We start from the raw sequence: 17633 nt of genomic DNA on the forward strand, positions 1-17633 counted from the left end.
TACTTTTAAACTTGAATATTTTGTTAATGCAAGAAGTATAGATATTTGTAATACCAAAATGTAGTTAAAAGGTCAAAAGGTTATTATGATTATTGACATACAACAACTATAGTTGATAAATTATTATTTAAAATTCCCGTTGTATTAATAATGTATACATTTACAATAAAATTACAAAAAACACAATGAAGTGTAATAAACCAACAATATCAAATATTTTTGTGAGTTTCTGGAAACGTTGTCACCATGTTCTCTTGAAACATTTGTCAATGAATCCTCATGGTCTTCCAGGAGTGTCATCGAGGAGTCCTACGCCAGGTCCATGACCAAACTAGCCAAATCTTCCGGGAACTTCTCTCAGCTGGGGTGAGCACAAGCCTGAGGGAACGGTCAAAGTCCATGAGAAGGTCAAACATGAATTCGATGCCGTTGTATTTCAGGACGTTCGCTCCAGTGTGGGAGGTGTTCAAAAGCTCCACAGAGAAGTTGGCCGGTTGTCACATGGAGCTGGTGAGGAAGCTGCAGGAGCTGATCAAGGATGTGCAGAAGTACGTGGAGGAGCAGGCCAAAGCTCACAAGAAGGTGAAACGCTTGGATGATCCTCAGTGACTGTTTCTGGTTCAGCTGCTGCTAGATTCACATTTAACCGAAAGATCATCCCACTTATGGTGCCGATTGTAGCATCATCTTCATGACAACACCAGGGCTGCCACACAAAGATTGATTTTTATATATTTACACAATTCATACTTATTTAAAGGAATTCTTAATCTTCTCTGATGCCGATGATGTCATAATGCACCCTTAATGTCAACTGGACTAATACATAATATATATTATTAATATATTATAGAAATAAAAGTAATTATTATAATCACTTGTGGAGTAAAAATATGAAATGTTTACGTAAAGTATTTAAAATGAAAAGATACAAAATATATGGAATTAAATCTAAATCACTAATAATTACCTGATAATTCAACATTTTTTTGACATTAATATGAAGTGTTATATTTTATTTAAAAAAAGAAGAAGATGTTTTCTTGATTCAAGGATACAATGAACCAGGATACACATCGTGAATGGACCTGAATGTACGGTCATGTATTAAAAATAACTCAATCATTCATTAACCCATGAGTCACTCAGACTTGCCTCTAACATCTACTGGAAAATCACAGAAAATGCTTGATTCCGAATAATATTCTTTCTTGAATTAAAATGGATTTAATTTTTTTCCTTTTTTCTTAAGAATAATCTATTGTTGTACAGCTACCCAATTAATAGTAAATAATATATATATAATAAAATAATAATAAATGTATAATAATATAAAAATAGTTAAAAAGCAAAATATAAACAAAATCAAATAAAATTCAATAGAAATCTTTAAATGAAAAATAAAAATCGATTTTTATATTGTCTCGCGAGAGATTGAAAGTATTGAAATGATGAACTCATTATGCCCATAATGTTCACTGACCCTCCTGGTGATCCAGTGACACGGTTTCTATCAAACTCCACTATTTATTTATAGTTCCTTGAATCAAACAAAGGGTTTCTGTGTGTTTGCTTTTGATCTGACTTTGAAAGAGCTACTAAAGGACGTGTGATGACGGGTTTGTCAAAGTTGACGGCACACGTGTGTGTTTCCAGACGAAGGAAGAAGTGGCGTCGACGCTGGAGGCCGTCCAGAACATCCAGAGCATCTCCCAGGCGCTGCAGAAGTCCAAGGAGAACTACAATGCCAAAACCGTGGAGCAGGAGCGCCTCCGTAAAGAGGGGGCCACCCAGAGAGATGTAGACAAGGTACAAGGGGCTGGCGGCGCGAGGAGGGGGGGGGGGCCACACACATAATCATGATGAAGTGTTTTAACACTTCATTCCCTTCAGAGACCTTTAAGAGTGGGTTTGGATCTGCTCACTGAGAGTCCAGGAAAGTGATTGTTCCGTGTGTTTACACTTCACAGGCCGGAGTCAAAGCCAAAAAAGCCACAGAGACGTACAAGTCGTTTGTGGAGAAATACGCTGCTGCCAAGTCAGAGTTTGAACAGAAGATGGCAGAAACTGCACAGGTACACACACAACCAAGTGCTTCAGAAGGAGCTGGAACTTCATGCTTGTTTGACTAACAGCTTAATGTTATGCAATCTAATGTACGATAGTACCACCTGGTACTTATAGCAGAAGTCTTTATTAGTATTTATCGAGAGATTAATTAGAATGTTGCTTTCATTTTGAAACTTCCTGAAGGATCTTCCTAAGAAGAGTGTTTTAAAGGATGATCTAGCATTTTAAACTCAATGATCCAATGAGATCATTAAGCTCTCTGACTCAATGATGGACTTGATGACAAAAAAGCAGCACATTAGTTTCGATTTCTAACTAGTAGTGGTATCGTCCAATCAAAAGTGGACCATTTAGTTAAAATAAAGTCATTTTTAGATAATAAAATGCCAAAGTTTTTTAACTACAAAATAATCAAACTCAGTTAATATTTTCCTTTTTGTAGGACGAGTTATTTTGGAGTATTTGGACATTTTGTTATCTTGATTTATATTTATATTCCCTGGCGTCAGTCACATGTCAATTACTGACGCGTCTCAGTCACACTCCAGCAAGTGTCTGTTTGTACAAAACTCTTTTAATTGAAATATTTACATTAGAAAATGAGCTTAAGCCCCGCCTAATGAAAAAAATGTTTGTTTATCACAACCACGTCCACTTTGCTGGGATTGGTCATCAAAGTTTATCACCACAGAATTCGCCAACTCCAAGGGACCTTGTATAAACAAAGCGGGGCGTGATTACAACTGGCTGGAAGAGAACCCATTATCATGTCATAATGGACTGCACTCTCGTAACCTCTTGTTTGCAGAGATTTCAGACAGAGGAGAACTTTATAAAGTAATAACTTCAAAACGTCATCATGATGAGTGACTTACTGCATCATTGAGAAGTCGGGAGAGTTTTGTTTTCACTTCAGCTGCCCTTTAAACATCCCTCGGTTCCACTAGAACAGGCCGCACTCTTCCGTGTTCAGAGTTTCACGTGTCGTCAGGCTGATCACATCCAGGAAAGCTTGATCCTCAGCAGGTGCGCGGCATGACGCTGACCGAATGTTGGACAAAAAATGAACTTTTAAATAAATACCAAAACTTTGGTACTATGGTGTTGTGAGTCAGTAGAAACCCAAAGATACATGATGGACAGCATCTGTGGCACAAATAGGTTTAAAAGACAGTTGGACTAATTTTTCAGCAAAAACAAGGTGAATTTATAGGTAGTAGATTTTTAATCCAGCTGTCGTTTGTCAGTTTGACATTTCGTCACATTGTAGTTTTTTGCAGAGTAATCAGGAAACAGCCATTTCTTTGTGTGTTCCACATTTCCCCCCCGTGTCAGGGTCCACGAGGGCGCCGCACAACTCCCTTATTGACTAATCGGTCCGTGTGTTCCACATCTTGATCCCGATATTCTCTCCAGATTGTTTTTTCCTCCGTAATGGGATCATTGTGGAGAACCCAGATTGGAGCCATTTGAAGAACTGATTAGATAAACTCTGCATTAAAATCAGATCAACAGGCCTCTACATCCTCCTGGCACCGCCACCCGAATCAGTTCCAGTGAGTCTGCTGCAGCGCTCGCAGCTTCTCTTCCTTCTGAGATCACGGCTCTGCTCGAATACATCTGCTCTGACATCACCGGACATGTGTCTCCTCTTTAAGTGTTTGTGTGTGTTTGAGACAAAACGCAGAGCGAGAAATCTCTGTGGTGTCACCGCCCGGATAAGTGGTTCTTTATCTACGGGGCGGGAGACGCTGCTCTTCCTCTTCATCTTGACAGTTTGTGATTATTTACACTCACGCTTCGCGGACTGCTCCGGCAGTCGGATTGAAATTGCGATTGAAGTAAACACAAGTTGTGTTTCCCCTCCCCCCGAGGATTCATATGAAGTTACACTTGAATAGAATAATAAGCATCTTCTGGACGGTTCTATATTGTGTGTGAGCAGAGCAGGACCACCCGCACAGTCTTTCAGAGGATAAACTCTCTTTTCTTAAAAAAATTAAACAAAATGGAGTTAATGGATTCAACCACAAAATGTTTGCGTCATTCTTGCAAATATAAAAATCTAAATGTTTTAAGGGCCTTTATATGTTTAAATCTACATTAAACTGAGGGCCCTGATGGAGTTTTCTTCTTATAAATACTTCAACAGTAAATTGGGATACAATTCTATCGCTATGATCCACCATTTTAACTCATAAGACCCCACAGCAGATTTACCTACTTTTTTAGCTTAGCTTTCAGATGACATGATGTTGTTTTTTGATGCTGGAAAGCAAGAAGAATGTGCTGCCAACATGCGTGACCCACCCTTAGAGATTGAAGCCCAGTGATTTGAAAGACACTCAAAGTAGAACAACGACTCTTATAAGGGAAGTAGGTTGAGGTAGCATCTTGTCTAGGGTCTAGCTGAGAGGTTTTGAAGAAATTATTGATCGATTTCATCTGGCCCCAGGGGGCTGATTTTAGTTAGCTGAAGAAAATGTGGTTTGAGAGTTGTTGCTTTGTCCAAGGAAGCCTTCTTGTGGACAAACACTTTGTAACAAAGAATACCTATGATTTCTGTGATTCTGCAGTAGATGTTAGAGGGAAGTCCGAGCGACTCATGGGTTAATTAGTCATTGAGTTATTGTAAATACACGTGCACCAAGCAGCCGGTTCATTGTATCCTTGGATGACCTTTGAGGGGTACTGACCTTGCAACAAGTGCAGTTGAAGCTTAGGAGTCAACACTTAATTTTGTTGCCATGACTTAACAGATTCTTGGTTCTGCGCTCTCCTTCCAGAGATTCCAAGACATCGAAGAAAACCACATTCTCCACATGAAAGAGATCATCCGGTCGTACTCGCAGTCGGTGGACGAGACCCACCTGCAGATCGGAGAGGTAAGTGCTCCCGAACATTCCTGAGGCTGGTCTGGCTGGGTTCATGGCGCGTCACATCAATTATTGTTCACTTTGATCTCGCTAATCATTTTACTGAGAACCAGGAAACGCTCCATTCAGCTCTTAATGCCGGGCAATTAAAAAGTGATCAAAACTCCGTCTCAGCCGATCCCAAACACCATCACCTGTCCAAACCATTGTCAGCAACCAAGTGTGATTCAGATATCTGTGCTAGATTTTATCTCAAATCTTTGTCTTGTTTCTATATTACCAGTGAAAAAAAAAGATCATAATCTGTAACACTGTAGTTTTCCAACTGTCCGGTCGGGGGCAGTATTGTCCACGATTTAAGTACTTTTCTTAAGCGAGTTTTAAACCGATTTTCTGAAATATAAAAATATATTTTCCATGATTAAAATGGACAAAAAAAGAAGATAAAAATAAGCATACAACAGGTAATAAGAATTTAAAAATCAAAAAGTGAATAAAATAAGAAATAAATAAAAAAAAAGATGAAAGAAGTTTACTTTTAATCTAAAGAAAGATGAGGAAAAAATAAATAAAACTTGTACAATGAAACATTTTATTTTATTATTCAGCATTTAGTTTATTCACATGTTTTTCTCATTTAAATCGTTAAAAGATTCTCACTATTTAATCACATGGATACTTATTTTTTCCCACATTGTTGCCTTGGTGGCCAGAAATATTCAGTTCTCGTAAATAAATCTAGCAAATCATATTGTTGGCTTCTTTCGACTTTTAAAAATACTCGATCATAGTGACATTTGGCATCGGTAAAAGCCTGTTTTTCTGCGAGAGGTTGTGGGTTTGGGCTTCATTTTAAAATTTTCATGGATGTCTGTGTGGATGTGATTGACTTTGAAGTCACTTCAAGAGGATGATTTCACTTTTCACTTCGACGGTGACGGATTTGAGGCAGTAAATGTCCTTGAACAATCAAATGGAGCTTTTGAACGGACACTGAATGGCAAACAAGTTTTTGAAGTATGTATTCCAGCCGTGACTCATAACTTTTAACGCTACATGTTATAGGCTGTCAATCCTTGAAGCAGCAGTCAGCTAGACGCCTAAGGGTCTGTCCAAATAGAGTTTAAAAACCGGCTACATGAACACACACTAATCTGTGGATCTACTGATCAAAAGTCATTAATTTCACTAAATTAATGTGTTTTCACATTGAGCTCAAGGGATTACAGCGTCTCATGATTCTAACTCGGTAAGAAACTTAAGAGACCTTGAACGTGGGTCTCAGTACAGTCTTTGAGAAAGATCTGCACATCCTGGAACATGTGTTTAAGAAGGTGTCATTTGGATACAAAGTACCCATTGATAACAGTTTCCAAATATGGCATTTGGGAGAGAGTCATACTCCTGCGATACACAGCTTATCTCACACTTCACCTCACAGCGGTGAGAAGAAAATACCTGTGGTACAAGAAAATCACCCTTTGGCACAAAAACTTAATATAGTACATCTAGTACAAGAAGGTCATCCTTGTTACCAGAATCTCACCCTTGGTTTTAAGAAGCACATTTACAAAATGAGCCTTTTAATCCAGGAAACCTTTTCTAGTTTGGGAAGTTCAAGTGTTATCATAACTTTACTTTTAGTACAAAAAGAAACTCCACTTTGGCAGGAGAAGCTCACCTTTGGTACCAGAAGCTCACCTTTGGTACTATAAGCTCCCCCTTGTTACGAGAGGCTCAGCTTTGGCATGAGACGGTCACCTTTGGTACCAGAGGCTCACCTTGTTACAAGAAGCTCACCTTTGGTACGAGGAGCTCACCTTTGGTACCAGAAGCTCACCTTTGGCACCAGAAGCCTACCTTTGTTACGATAGGCTCCCCTTTGTTACGATAGGCTCCCCTTTGGCACGAGAGGGTCACCTTTGGCACGAGAGGGTCACCTTTGGCACGAGAGGCTCACCTTTGGCACGAGAGGGTCAACTTTAGCAAGAGAGGCTCACCTTTGGCATGAGAGGCTCACCTTTGGCACGAGAGGGTCAACTTTAGCAAGAGAGGCTCACCTTTGGCACGAGAGGGTCACCTTTGGCACGAGAGGGTCCCCTTTGGCACGAGAGGGTCACCTTTGGCACGAGAGGGTCACCTTTGGCACAAGAGGCTCACCTTTGGCACGAGAGGGTCAACTTTAGCAAGAGAGGCTCACCTTTGGCACGAGAGGGTCACCTTTGGCACGAGAGGGTCAACTTTAGCAAGAAAGGCTCACCTTTGGCACGAGAGGGTCACCTTTGGCACGAGAGGCTCACCTTTGGCACAAGAGGGTCACCTTTGGCACGAGTGTCTCCCCTTTGGCACAAGAGGCTCACCTTTGGCACGAGAGGGTCAACTTTAGCAAGAGAGGCTCACCTTCGGCACAAGAGGGTCAACTTTAGCAAGAGAGGCTCACCTTCGGCACAAGAGGGTCAACTTTAGCAAGAGAGGCTCACCTTTGGCATGAGAGGCTCACCTTTGGCATGAGAGGCTCACCTTTGGCATGAGAGGGTCAACTTTGGCATGAGAGGGTCACCTTTGGCACGAGAGGGTCCCCATTATCTCAATTTGCTCTTTTATGGTTGAATTAATGGAACTGAAAGCCAAAATATTCCCATCACTTTTCAAATTTGGAACTTTTACTTTGGTACACACTGGTATACAAGTTGATATGAGCTACACCATTTTTTGGGATGTTAAGCCCGTATAGAAAACAAAGCTTGTGCAACACAGCACACATCGTGGCATAAAACGGCACGTTGTACACATGAATACTTTTGTTTTAACTGATGCAACTGCTCGTAGGAAAACCTCAAAAGAAGATCTCCCTTTGGGATAGTTGTCAACATTAGCTAGACTATCATATTTTAAGAGCTTAAACCATGGACCCTTGGACACGCTACATGCCTTCACAGGAAAAGTCTAGAGTCTTGCTCAAGTGCATGTCTAGAGGACCACCAGGCTCCACTCTCTCATCCTGTTAGAGGAGTGGGATGTCGTCGAACACTGCAGGCCGGGTGTCAGCGTTGTGAGATTACATGCATTCACAGAGACAGATGGTGTCTCTGGCTGGTCCCGTCAGCTGAGAAAAAGCATGTATAGATGTGCGTCTCTATATAAGAGCAGACATGACATTTACTCTCACAGCAGGCAAGCCGGGTCGCCGCTGTCAGTCTGGACACACAGGAATACACGAGACAAAGAAGTGCTCTGAAATGTGCCGCGTGAAGGGAACATGTAAGACAGGAGGAAATGGACTGAAGCACAGTTGCCTGGGCGTGAGGGATAAGAGGGTTAAAGTAAAAGGATGAGGGTCCACATTTGGCTCGGGATGCTGTGCAGCGAGCTCACATGAGGGCAGGTGTGTCTGTCGGTGTGCGTGCAGTGTTTGTTTTTGTAAGTGAACATTGGTGTGAGAGTGAGCATCGCTCGCAGGCAAATTCTTGTCTCGCGCATGTGGTGGAAGTGTGTGTGTGTGTGTGTGTGTGGAGGGGGAGCGGGGCGAGTGGGCAGCACAAGCTGAAGACATTAGTGCCCTTCATCATGGCAGCAGCACCTGACAGATCGCGTGTGCTGGACTGAGTGTCTTCCTCACTTCACCAGCATCCCTGCTGCTCTCACACACACACACACACACACACACACTCGTGTAAGATCGTAGGTGCAGGAGGGGGTGATGCACTCCTTCCATCGAGCACGAGATGAGGACGAGTGTGTTTGCATCTGTGTGTTTCAAAGAGAAGACAATCTGCTCTTGCAGGATCACGCAAATGGTTTGTTGCATCAGACGCTTCCCTCGTTCACACCCCTCCCTCTCCCAGTAAACACATCCAAAGCAAACAAACAAACAACCGCTGAGCCTCATCTGATGCTGCCCACAGGGCATCGTCAGCAGACAGCGCCAACCACCATGACTCAACCCAGAGAGAGTGGCAGTCAGTACAGTGGGACTCCACAGGCCAAACACAACAGCGACGTTATAAATATCCAGCGAAGGCCATTAGAAGCGCTCCTCTCTGATCCGGTTCAGAACAAACTCCCGCACAACACTCAACTCTGGGTATTAATCCTTTGTTTTCCTTCCTTTATCGGATTACCTAAATGGTATGATGCAACTGAAAACCTAAAAGCCAAAATCAATCCCGGAGTTAATGTTGAACTTTCAAACTCTAATTTTGTGTAACTGTGTCTGACGGACTGTAATTCTGCGTTTCATTTCCCAATGAAGGAACCAGATTATATTGAGGACCTGCTTAAACACTATTGTTCTCTTTTACATGTAAGAATGACAAGAGCAGCCTTTTTTCTTCACTTGATTTTAATGTCTGGCTCAACTAAATGACAAATATAACATTAAGAGGGAAAATGGCTCATAACAGTACAATTAAGGAACCAATGTTCATATATTTTCCTTGTTTCTTGATCAATAGCTATGACATTGTGGTGCTTTTAGGCATTACATGTTTTCATTTCTTTCTGTCCCATGATACTCGCATAGGGTGCTCTAAGCATTTTCCAGGACTGTAGGTTTTCTCCAAAAACGTTGCATGTAAAAAGCATCATTACTATAGATATTATGAAATGATCTATTATTATGATGCTTTTAACAGCATTTTCCTTGTACCACACTGTGAAGTTGTTTGTTTTATGCTTAAAAGAAAAAGATAACCATAACTAATGATAGTTTTCTTTTTAATGTATTTTCTTTAAGTAATCTTAAGTATCTTCAAGTTTAAAAAAATATATACATTTTTATATAAACTAGATCTCTGTTTTATTTAACCTGAACTGCACCTAAACTTTCTTTAGGATAAGATTCTTTACAGCTGAGCTGACCTTAAAAAAAAAAGAACTGCACAATTGAAGTATTTTAGTGTTATTTGTATTTCATTACTAATGAATAAATAATTAGATAGTGATAGAAAACAAAGAAAGAAAAAGCCAACATTATTGGAGATAAAAAATACATTCAAACACTTTTTGTACACCCGATCACATAAAATAATTAAATTAATTATGATCACTAAATTCTATATTTTCGTTTTATTTTCAGTTAATTATTCTGTCAGCCTTTATATCTACAGTTCATAAATCATTATTTTGGCCTGGGTGGGAAACGTCCCCATGGAAACGGACGACATTATTTTATTTAACTACTTGAAAAAGGGAGTCAAAGTGGAAGTTAAGAAGTCAGTGGTAACATGTTTGTCTTCCTCAGGTCCAGACTGAGTTTGTGAGGAACATCGAGAACACGTCGGAGGACAGCTTGATACAGAAGCTGGCGGAGAGTAAAGGGACGGGCAGAGAGAGACCAGGTAAGGTTGGTGTGGTGCGTCACTGAGCAGGAAGGAGCTCTGATCCGGGCGAGGAGGGAGGGTGAGGGGTGGGCTGCACAGAGAGGGGCAATTAGAAGTGGGAGAGGTTCATCACAGTCAATCTCAGTAATCTGCTGTAAAGGTGGAGCGGCTCCACATTCCAGCGAGCATGTGACACAGCAGAGGTTTAGCGGGCTAAGCAGCCAGAACCAACCTTTTTAGGAGGTCAGAGCTCAACAATGACTCTTGTGTAAACTTTGCCATGCAACAATAATCAAGGCAGAGCTCCTCACCCGCCTCCCCCTCCCTCCCCTCACACACATGTTTTAATGTCATAATCTTGGTATAAAAAAGCTTTGTTTTTAAAGCGCAGTCACAGTCGCGCTGTTGTTGCAGGACATTATGTGGGGTCAGTAGCACTCAGAGTTCAGTATGTGTGCACACAAACGTTGACCCCCGTGTCCAGACGCCGCGGCCGGGCAGTGGTGGCCTTCATTTGTTTGGACAGCAGAATTAATTGAGGCTTAAAAAGGAGAAACGGTCAGTGAATTCCTCTCAAGCTGTTCATTAGAGATTGCGCTGCCACTCCGGCGCTGTCGGAACAATGACCCATCCGTCCCGTGACGACACGGAGGAGTGGCGGGTCCGTCCGGCGAGAGAGAGAGAGAGAGAGGTTGAATAAACTTTCTATTGCGGAAACAATCCCAAAGTGACACGCTGCGAGGAGGAGGAGGGGGGTCCGAGTGTTCAACGATATCCAGCTGAGCTGTCAACTGGCGGCTGGCCAGACACGCAAACCCCCCCCTCTCTGCCTCCCCCCCTCCGGTGCCATGTGAAGCATATGCAATTTAAAAACCCACTGCCCGCTGATGCGTGAGTGGAGTTTCGCTCGCAGAGTGGGAAGAAAGAACCGTCTTGCTCTGTATAAACAAAGTCGTCTGTCTGTTTGGGAGACGTTTAAACTGTTTCCTCATGTCGGCTCGTGTTAACGTCCCCGGTTCTGGTGTTTTCAGGCCCTCGTGTCATCCGGCGTATTCAACTGATGTCCGGTCCAATAGCAGGGCGAGTTTGGAGGTTTTATTAAGTTTCACAGAAGCTTATTTGTTCAGGCGTGAAGACTAATTTTCACAGTTGTGATGATGTCACCGACTGTTGCAGCTGATCATACCGTACAAGTGTGTGCGTGTGTCTGAGTGAACACTCATGGTGTGTTTGTGTATGTGTTCTTAATGCATGCAATGACTTAAATATTTAACATAAAATTAATTATTTAACTTAATTTAAAGTTACTTATTGAACAAAAGGTTGAGGGGGATTTCTTTTGTGTTATTGATTTAATGATAGCAAAATTTTATTCTATGAAAAAGAGTAAAGTTACAGTTGCAAGTTCACAAAATCTTCTTAATTACAGTAATATAAGTTTTCACCCTCAACATACATTTGTCAAGTTGTTCTTAAAATTATGTGTGTGCGTATGTTTGTGTAGACGTTTACATGATTTATTATTTTTGTGGATTTATTCAACTTTTACACCGAAAAATACGTTGTTGTTGTTGTTCAATTTTGTGTGTGTGTTGCCATGTCTTACTGCGTTTATAAGCATGTGTGTGTGTCAAGGATTAAATGAGAATTTTCATTGTGCAATTAGGTTGTAAGAGTTAAAATGTGTAGAATTGTCTTAAAATATTGTCTCAAATTATTCATAGTCGTAAACATCCTTTAAAGCTACTTTTATTAAAAACAAATCCTTAAACTCCACTTTTAAAATGTTTGAATTTTAAAGCACTTGTTGGAATTTATATTTGGCTGCCGACATGTTGTGTGTATTATTTTTGTGTCTATTAATATAGCATAAATGTTTGTGTCTAACTATAAGCACATTTTTTTCCACATCTTTTCATTTGGGGGAAAGTTGGTTAGCACATGTTGTGTAATGATGTAATGTGTTATATTGAGGGCATATGTTGTGTATTCATATATGGTGCGTGTAGAAGTGTAATTGTGTGTTCGTGTGCGACACAAACATATGGCATGTGTATCATGTTTGCATTTGTAAGTTGTGTGCATGGACATGATCATGTATGTAAACATTTATTGTGTATACCTGTGTTTGTGAGTATCTGTCTATGGATGTGTGTGTTTGTATTGTCTTGTTTGTGCGTTTGTCGATGCTTCGCATGTCACTGTGTACCAGATGTGTGTGGTGTTGTCGATGCTAATGACGTTTGTGTGTTTCTGATCTCTTGAGGAAGATAAATCTGGTCCCTCCTCAGCTGTGTGTGTCGGTGGAATGAGAGTAATGAAGTGACGGCGTCTCTCTCACATCCTCCCATGGGAGAAACTCTCGAGTGAACAATTTCTGTTTTGATTGGCATGAACACACACACACAGACACACAGTGTTTCGTGTCTGCCCACAGTTATGGCCGACTTTGCACAGTGGATCGCTTCGGTCTTTGCTGCACTTCATCCACTTGACTTGGCGTGATGGCGGCTCTCGTGACTCGCCGCTCGCCTGCGTTCGCTCGCCTGCACGCGCCACACAATGCAGCTTGCGACCGGCTTCCTCTGGGGAGACGGAGCTGTATACGTTTAGACTTAAAATATCATTAGCTTTGTTCTTTTCAGGTCATGGCGTGTTAGTGTATGGACTGCAGCGCCCGAGGGTCCTGACCCGTCTCCCCTTCACTTATGTTCCTCAGATATCAGCCTGCTAGTCTGGTCACACTGACAGGTCATGTGATCTGCACTTGAAAACATCTTTGAAAGAATCACAAAAGTATTGCAGATTTATTTTTGTTGACCATGGTTCACAACCATGAGCCATAACATTATGACCATCGGCTGTGTGTGCATGCATATGTTTATAGTGTATGTTAAGATGTGTTCATGCTAGCCATGTGCTGATGAAGTTTCATGAAGTAGTGTCATGTTGTGTAGAGGTCAGTAGGTGGCACCATCAGTTTAGAAATGACGTTAATTTTCCATTTAAAAAAGTGTAGAGACCGCCATCTAGTGGGCTCTGAAAATAATGACACTGCTTCACAAAGCTTCATCGGAACATCACTAGTTGATCTGCTTGTTTGTGTCTTACCAAGTATTTATCGGTTCCCCAGAGTTTATGAGTCATTATCTGACTTGGATTTCCTGGTATCTTATTGGTTTTAAAGATACACTTGTTTACCAAGAGTATTTTGGACCTGGGTTTACCAAATCAATTTCTGACATTGTGGAATTCCTCGTTCAATTATTATTAGTTGCAATTTTGAAAATATTTGGTGACATTAAAAGAAATAATAATAATATATTGAAAATGAAAGTTTTTCACTGAACAAAAAAGCCATATTTTATGTTCAAATTAACATTTGGGTAAAAGTGTCCTTAACCCCATAGAATGGATTTAGTTTTTTGTTTTTTTTTCCAATTTTGGTTTATTGTCCTTAATTTAATCTGAAATGGTGTTGAAAGGCTTAAATTTAACTTAATGTGTTTCATGTGACTAAGTCTTCTTTTTTCAATAAAGTACATTTTCAGGCTTCTTTGTACACGAGGTCTGTTTAGAGTTTTACTGTATATTGTCATATCATGTGTTGACTTCTCGACACACATTGGTCGCATGACTTGCCTCGTGTGTGTGTGTTTTGGTTATCTGTGGCAGCACACGTGAAGCGTGACGATGGCTGCCTCCAAGCAGAGCAAGTGATGAGCAGCAAATTAAGTGTGAACTTTGTTGTTTCATGTTTATTATATAAATGACACGCCTGAGTCACAGGCAGTAGGAAGACCGATCAGTTCCCTCCAGATCAGATATTTCACAATTCAAACCAATTTGTTCTTCCCTCTAGTTTGGATTTTGTGTGAGGATTTAGTCAAGAAGTAAATCTGACATGTTCCACGACTCTAAGCAAGAGGTCGCATCTCTAAGTATGTTAGTGAGCAGATTTGTTGACCAGGTTTAAACATGTAATCTGGAACCTGCTGACGGGTCACGGACACTGCATGTCCACTGCGGCGCAGTCCTGGTCTGGTCTTGAGACTAGTTTAGCTCCTCGCGTGGGTTCTAGTGGCACCAGATTCGTGCTCTGGTGTGGCAGCGGTTGACTCTGTCGTTGACCCGCTCTGCCCTCGGGAAGCTGTGTTTGGACACACTCTGTCGCCAGTGTGTGTGTGTGTATGTTTGTGTGTGTGTGCTGGTTGCGTGATGTTGATCCGCAGCCGTCTCAGCGGTCGGCCCTTGACCTTTCTGTGCCAAATGAACCTAAATGATTATTTTTTTGTCTCGTTAGGGCCCATTGAGTTTGAGGAGTGTAACGCTGCCATCGCCACTGAAGGTAAGACAAGTCTCCCCTGAGAGTTCAAACACTTTAGTGATTATAAAGATAATAAATACTCCATTCATACAATTTTTTCTTAAGTCTTAATTAAACTTAAAGGGCAACTCTCTGTAAAAACCAAACTCTCCTGTCTTACTCACATGCAGTTAGTTCCCAACTCATGACCATGTTTTAAACTTTTTACTTTTAAAAAGTTCTCCCCCGTCTGAAAGCTTGGTGAACAAGGGGTTACGAGAACGAACAAATTATGACGTAAAAAATGGTCTTCACTCCAGCCAACTGTAATCACACCCGCTTTGTTTATACAAATCCCTTAAATGTGAAAAAGTACATTTTCTAATGTAAATATTTCAATGAAAAGAGAGTTTTGTACAAACAGACACATACTGATGATACAATAGAGTCCAAGATCTATTTAAGATACACTTATATCAGAAACATTTTCCTTTAGGTTTTCATAAATGAATGTAAAAATAATTAAATATTTAACCCATTAGTATTTTAACTATTAAATATGTATACATATTTTGTTTTTTATTTTTGTCTTATTTATTTATAGATTACAACCTTCTTGCATTATTCATAGATTATTCAATTCTTTTAAACATATATAGTTTCAAATCTCTTTTCTTTCTTCAAGTAAATCTTATTTATATTACATTTTGTACTATTTCTTAATTTTGTTTCTTCCAACAACATTGAACATGTATATGTTTTTGCTATAAAAAAATCCATGTATTTTTTTTTATCTCCCATAATTTTGGCTCTTTCGTTCTTTGATTTCTATCATTATCTAATTATTTATTCATTAGTAATTTATTTCCTTTTTAAAGACAGATGCTTCATGAAATAAATGAAAAAATATAATGCATAATATTAATATTAATAAGTCTATAATAGTTATAATCTAGTTTAATCATTAAATGTTTTACTTGCATGATTGATCAAGAGTTGTATGTTCTAAAGTTTTATATGTTTTATTGTCAAGGTGCCAAACCCAGAAGAAAGAAACATTTTAGCATTCCTGGTCGCAGGAAAGACAAAGACACGGACTCGACGTGAGTTTAATTGATATTGTCTTTTGTTTTAGAATCATCCTTTTTAATGAGACATTAAAAAATGAAATATTGATGTGGTTTGTTTCAGGGAGTCAACAGAAGTGGACGCCACTGTGAGTGAATCAGCTTTTAGTGTTTAATTAATGCCGTTTAGACAGACGGGAGACGGAAACTGATCCTGGTTCAGTTTGTGTTACAGCAAGGTCACGTGACTCTTTTCTTTTGTTGTGTTTGTAGAACACTGCCAACGGTGCTCCCCCCGGATATTACGGAGCCATTGACATCCAGAATGCTGTGAGTGTGCACACACACACACACACACACACACACACACACACACACACACACACATCTAGTAATAATTTATACTTGAGTTTCATTGAGGAAACAGTTATTGTGTTGCGCAACATTGTCATAATTCATAAGTTGTTTTATGCAACAATGTTTTAATGTGACTGATTCACGATTGTACAAAATAGACCAGACATCCGTTTAGTTATGGTTTAATGGTGATCTAAGGTCAGGAGGTCAAGAGGGGAAGCAGTCAATGTAAAGCTGCCCACACTTTCCTCTCTGAGTGTCCCAGGTCTGCTCCTGGGCCTCCCCCCATCTAACATCTTACTTAGACACGTCCTGGACAAACCTCTGCTGAATGTTCTCGATGTTATTCAGATGGGGTTCTATTCTGATTGACTAACAGGATATTTCTAAATCAAATACAGTTATTGCAAAATGGCGAAACCAGAATTGTATATTTGATGCGTTTCCGTGTTCTGACGTGTTTCTCTTTTTGCAGAACGTCCCTCAAGTGGATTCTGAAGGTTTCTGCATCCGACCAGAACTCAATGAAAACGATATCCTTTTATTTATTACCTATAAAAAAAAAAGCGACGTCAGATCCTTCTCCCTTCCTTCACTCTCCTCCTCACATGCCAAAGAAAACTCCTTCTACTCCTCCAGTGACTCGGAAGACGAGGAAGAGCGTCGCAAGTTCCACGTGGAGATCAAGCCGGTCCAGCCCAACAATGGCACACACCAGAACCGGGCCACCATCGACGAGCTGAAGGCTTCCATCGGGAACATCATCCTGTCGCCCACCAGCTCGGTAAGTACGTGCCTCCGCAGACTCCGGACAGCAGGGGGCGACAACACAACATCTGTAACAGATTGCATCCTTCTTCTCTCACTCAGCTTCTGTTCAAATCATGATGAATCATTTAAACCTCCGACTTGCGTGTGTGACTGACCTGCTGTTGTTGTTGTTAATGTTTATGTGAGAGCGCCGTAGAAGTGCTTCCCTGTCACGGAATCTTCCTCCGTCTGCTTCACCTTCTGCCTCTTTAGCAAACCTGGAAGTGTAGAATCAATTTAATGAGAAGTGGATCTTGTTTTCTACTGTTTAAATGAAGCTTCAGTTTCAGACAAGTTTGATTTTAGATTTTGTTCGTTAGACTTTTTGTGTGCGTCTGTGCACCTGTGTTCATTTATTTATATGCATGCATATGTGTGTAATGTGTCCATGCTTGCATGTGTGCATTTAATTGTCTACATGTGAGAGAGATTGCGTGTCTTGAACTTAGCTTTGTATGCATGTGTTCGTGCAAAACTCACTGTTTGTGTGTAACGTTGCCTGATTCTGTGTGTCTGTCGCTAGCATGTTCATATGTGCCACTGAGTGCATGCTTGTGCGCCTGTTTGGGTTTTTGCACGTCACACCTTTTTTGATTGTGTAACATCTCACTTTGAGTGCTTGTTTGCACTTTATTTTCTGTGTGTTTGCTCCTAATGTGTGAGTAACAATCTCCTTGAGTGCCTTTGATCCGTCTGTGTGCGTCCTGCTGTGTATGTTCAGGTGCCTGTGTCTTTATTCTGTCTGTGATAACACTGTGTGTTCGCACAAATGTTGATATGTGTGTACGGGTAAATTATTGTGTATTTCATTGTTTGTGTGTGTGCG

The 17633-nt window shown here is 40.6% G+C and overlaps 1 protein-coding gene across 4 annotated transcripts in view; it reads left to right on the forward strand.

Annotated features, from left to right (window-relative positions):
• Positions 1–17633, forward strand: part of fcho2 (FCH and mu domain containing endocytic adaptor 2) — a 48758-nt gene that overhangs the window by 14875 nt on the left and 16250 nt on the right. For all 4 annotated transcript variants that reach the window (XM_087791984.1, XM_087791981.1, XM_087791982.1 and 1 more), the window contains exons 3-14: positions 292–366; positions 441–582; positions 1657–1809; positions 1971–2075; positions 4857–4955; positions 10189–10285; positions 14571–14615; positions 15607–15676; positions 15765–15789; positions 15914–15970; positions 16473–16530; positions 16606–16781. In XM_087791984.1, the coding sequence (XP_087648110.1) occupies positions 292–366; positions 441–582; positions 1657–1809; positions 1971–2075; positions 4857–4955; positions 10189–10285; positions 14571–14615; positions 15607–15676; positions 15765–15789; positions 15914–15970; positions 16473–16530; positions 16606–16781 (1102 nt within the window). The remainder of the gene's footprint in view (positions 1–291; positions 367–440; positions 583–1656; positions 1810–1970; positions 2076–4856; positions 4956–10188; positions 10286–14570; positions 14616–15606; positions 15677–15764; positions 15790–15913; positions 15971–16472; positions 16531–16605; positions 16782–17633) is intronic.

Source organism: Callionymus lyra, chromosome 5 (genome assembly GCF_982586985.1).
Source record: "Callionymus lyra chromosome 5, fCalLyr1.hap1.1, whole genome shotgun sequence".
Classification (NCBI taxonomy): Eukaryota; Metazoa; Chordata; class Actinopteri; order Syngnathiformes; family Callionymidae; genus Callionymus; species Callionymus lyra.